The sequence below is a fragment of the Oryzias melastigma genome, linkage group LG9 (assembly GCF_002922805.2).
Source record: "Oryzias melastigma strain HK-1 linkage group LG9, ASM292280v2, whole genome shotgun sequence".
Classification (NCBI taxonomy): domain Eukaryota; kingdom Metazoa; phylum Chordata; class Actinopteri; order Beloniformes; family Adrianichthyidae; genus Oryzias; species Oryzias melastigma.
In genome coordinates this window covers 7,329,972-7,332,842 of record NC_050520.1, presented here as the reverse complement: position 1 = coordinate 7,332,842, position 2,871 = coordinate 7,329,972, and the positions used below count along the sequence as shown (strand labels likewise).

The 2,871-nt window shown below is 33.6% G+C and overlaps 2 protein-coding genes across 4 annotated transcripts in view; one reads left to right on the top strand and one right to left on the bottom strand.

Moving 5' to 3' along the window:
* Positions 1-2,271, top strand: part of cdc45 (CDC45 cell division cycle 45 homolog (S. cerevisiae)) — a 6,266-nt gene extending 3,995 nt beyond the window's left edge. Inside the window, exons 12-18 of the mRNA XM_024274761.2 lie at position 1; positions 92-260; positions 353-491; positions 565-648; positions 736-854; positions 1,682-1,758; positions 2,017-2,271. The exon at position 1 is cut by the window's left edge and continues 91 nt beyond it. Coding sequence (XP_024130529.1) covers position 1; positions 92-260; positions 353-491; positions 565-648; positions 736-854; positions 1,682-1,758; positions 2,017-2,081 — 654 coding nt within the window. The 3' untranslated portion in view covers positions 2,082-2,271. The remainder of the gene's footprint in view (positions 2-91; positions 261-352; positions 492-564; positions 649-735; positions 855-1,681; positions 1,759-2,016) is intronic.
* The window catches only part of cldn5a (claudin 5a), a 21,226-nt gene continuing 18,386 nt past the window's right edge, over positions 32-2,871 (bottom strand). For 2 of the 3 annotated variants that reach the window (XR_002919561.2, XR_002919563.2), the window contains exon 2: positions 32-202. The gene's annotated coding sequence lies outside the window, so the exon portion shown is untranslated. The remainder of the gene's footprint in view (positions 203-2,871) is intronic. The other variant, XR_002919562.2, reaches the window with a different exon arrangement.

Sequence of the window (2,871 nt, the reverse complement as noted above, 5' to 3'; positions counted from 1 at the left end):
AATATATATATATATATATATATATATATATATATATATATATATGTATATATCTTTTTTTTTAAATGCTAGGAGTCATTATTATTTCTTGGTTTCAGCATGAAGGACATCCGCATCCAGACCTTTGGTGCTCAGTTTGGCTTCAAGAATCGTTTCCTGGCGAGTGACATGGTGCACGCTGCCGCTGCCTTGCTGGAAAGCACTGAAAAAGATGAAAGCGACACAGATAACTTCATTAAGGCTCTCGATTCTCTTTCAAGGTCAAAACTTTACTTTTTTTCATAAAACTTTTTCTATCAGATAGCAGAAACACTTAATCTGTGTTTTTTTTGTTTTTTTTTGTTTTGTGCAGGAGTAACCTGAACCGCCTCCTGTCAGGGATTGATCTGGCTAAGAAGAAGCTCATTGCCATCCAGCAGACTGTAGCCAGCTGTATTTGTACCAACCTCATCCTGTCACAGGGACCTTTCCTCTACTGTTACCTCATGGAGGTACGGGCCTTTACATACAGTTCCAGCATTTCTGGAGTCTTTTTTTCATTTTTTTTGTTTTTATTTTTTGTAGGGAACTCCTGACGTGAAGCTGTTTTCAAAGCCCATGGCCTTGAGTCTGCTCTGCAAGTACCTGCTGAAGGCTTTCGTCCACTCGGTATTTGTGCAAACAAAATGTGTTTCTGAACTGTACACTTTCAAAGTATGCCATTCTTTTTTTCAAAACGGATTCTTTGTTGTTTAGACGAGAAACAAACGCTGTAAGATTCTGCCTCTCGTCATGGCTGCTCCCAAAGATGTGGAGAAGGGAACCATCATCGTTGTGGGAATCCCGCCGGAGTCAGAGACTTCTGACAAAAAGAAGTGAGTTGTGAGACCGGGTTTTCTTTATTATGTAGCAAAGCAAAATGTAAAATCTTTTACTCCTTTCATCTATATTCTCACTTTTATACAATCAAAAAATTAAAGCTGCCATTTTTGGAAGGAAAGTTACATACATTTACTGAAAAATAAGACAAATAAATTATTTTAAAAAATTAATTGAAAAAAACTCTTGAGTTTGAGACAAATCTTCTTTGACCTAAAATAATAAATTCAAGTGAACCTTTAAAGAACTTATTCTGCTACAGGAATCATCCTAAATACGATTCACCTTATTATAGCAAATAAACATATATATATATGTCTTTAGAGAATAACATTATGATTTATAAACTCTTTCCTGATGATTTTCTCTGTGGTAAACTCTCCCTGAGCTGTGCCATATAAGTTGTCTGAATCTGTGTAAGTCTGCTTAAAACAAAAAAGCCTTGTACAGATATAATATGTCTGTCAGAGATAAATGAAGATGAGATTTTTTGTTGTTGTTGTTTTTTCAGAAGACTCAAGCAATAAAGAAAAATGTTAAAAATTATTTTTCTCGAACTTCATGTAGTTATAAAGATGAATCTGGGATGAAAAAGTCAAATATTAAAATGTAAACCTTTACTTTTTAATACATTATCGTTTTATCTTATAAACCAATTAAAAATGGTTAAAGTTTGCCACAAAAGGTCAGTTTTTCTGTTTTTTTGGGGGGTTAAATCAGCAAAATTATTTTTAAGAATCAAACTTGTTTTAACTGATGGTTTAGATTCACATTTTTTCCTAATGTTTGTGCAGCGTTGGCCTTAACTTCTTCTCCCTGACAGTTTCTTTGGTCGAGCGTTTGAGAAGGCTGCAGAGAGCACCAGCTCCCGGACTCTTCATGACCACTTCGACACCTCAGGTAAGCGTTGAATGTAGTTTTTTTAGACACTTGGTGGCAGCGTTGCTTCAGTTTGATGTGCAGTTAATCATCTGTGATCAGTTGTTTGAAACTGAGTAACAAAGTGATGTTAAGACATGATAATTGGATTTTCAAACACTTGTTCCCGAATTCATTCATTTAATCATCAAATGCATGGAATTTTTTCATTACTTTTAATTACTTTGACTTCTTTTTAGATTTATGAAGGCTTTAATGTCTGCTGTGTTGTCTTTGCAGTCATCGAGCTGAAGATGGAGGACAGGATAAAGTTTCTGGATGCTCTTATCACGCTGCTGTCATGAGTGAGTCGGCAGATAAAGGAGTTTAAGATCATCAGTCGGGTCTCAGTGGCACCACGAACAGAATTCAACTGTTTTTATTTTCTGAATTTTTTTATGTGTTTTGTGTGTAAATTGTACAGTTTTTTAAATAAATGTTTGTGTAATTTACTTCCAGCTGCATTTTAAACAACTTTAAATAAAACAAATGAGATCTCCAGACTGCTTCAGATGCTTTTTCATCAAATAAGAAACCTTTGGCTGAAAGGACGTCTTTTTGCGTCTTTAGGGAGCAGATTTCCCTTTTTATATCCTAAATGGGTTCTGAAGGAACAATGAATGGAAAACAGCCTTATAAATTATGAAATTGTTTGAAACCAAACATTACTCTTAAGAAACCTTTAAAAATATTTGGAAACCATCTATTGATTTAGATGGGAAAAGCACAAGTGTGTGCAGACCATATTTATGCATTAATATTGTTTTGCTTTGCAAATTTTCACTTATAATTGGAAAATAAAAATGTTTACCATTACCCTGTTTATTTTTCCATTCTGTTTATTCCTGTTGAAGCTCTAAACATTAGAATGCATCCTTGTTGAAGATGCATTTTTTTTATCATTCTCTGTTGACATGAAAGAAAATATTTCAAAATTTTGCAAAAATTGAAATCTGTAAAAAGACCCTTATTCCAATCTATCAATGAAGTTTTTCAATTGAAAGACAATCTTAGTTTAAGAAAAAATGCCTCAGTCACTAAAAGAGCATTTTTCTTACCCCACTCGCAGATTTTTTTTTTTTTTTTTTTTTTTTT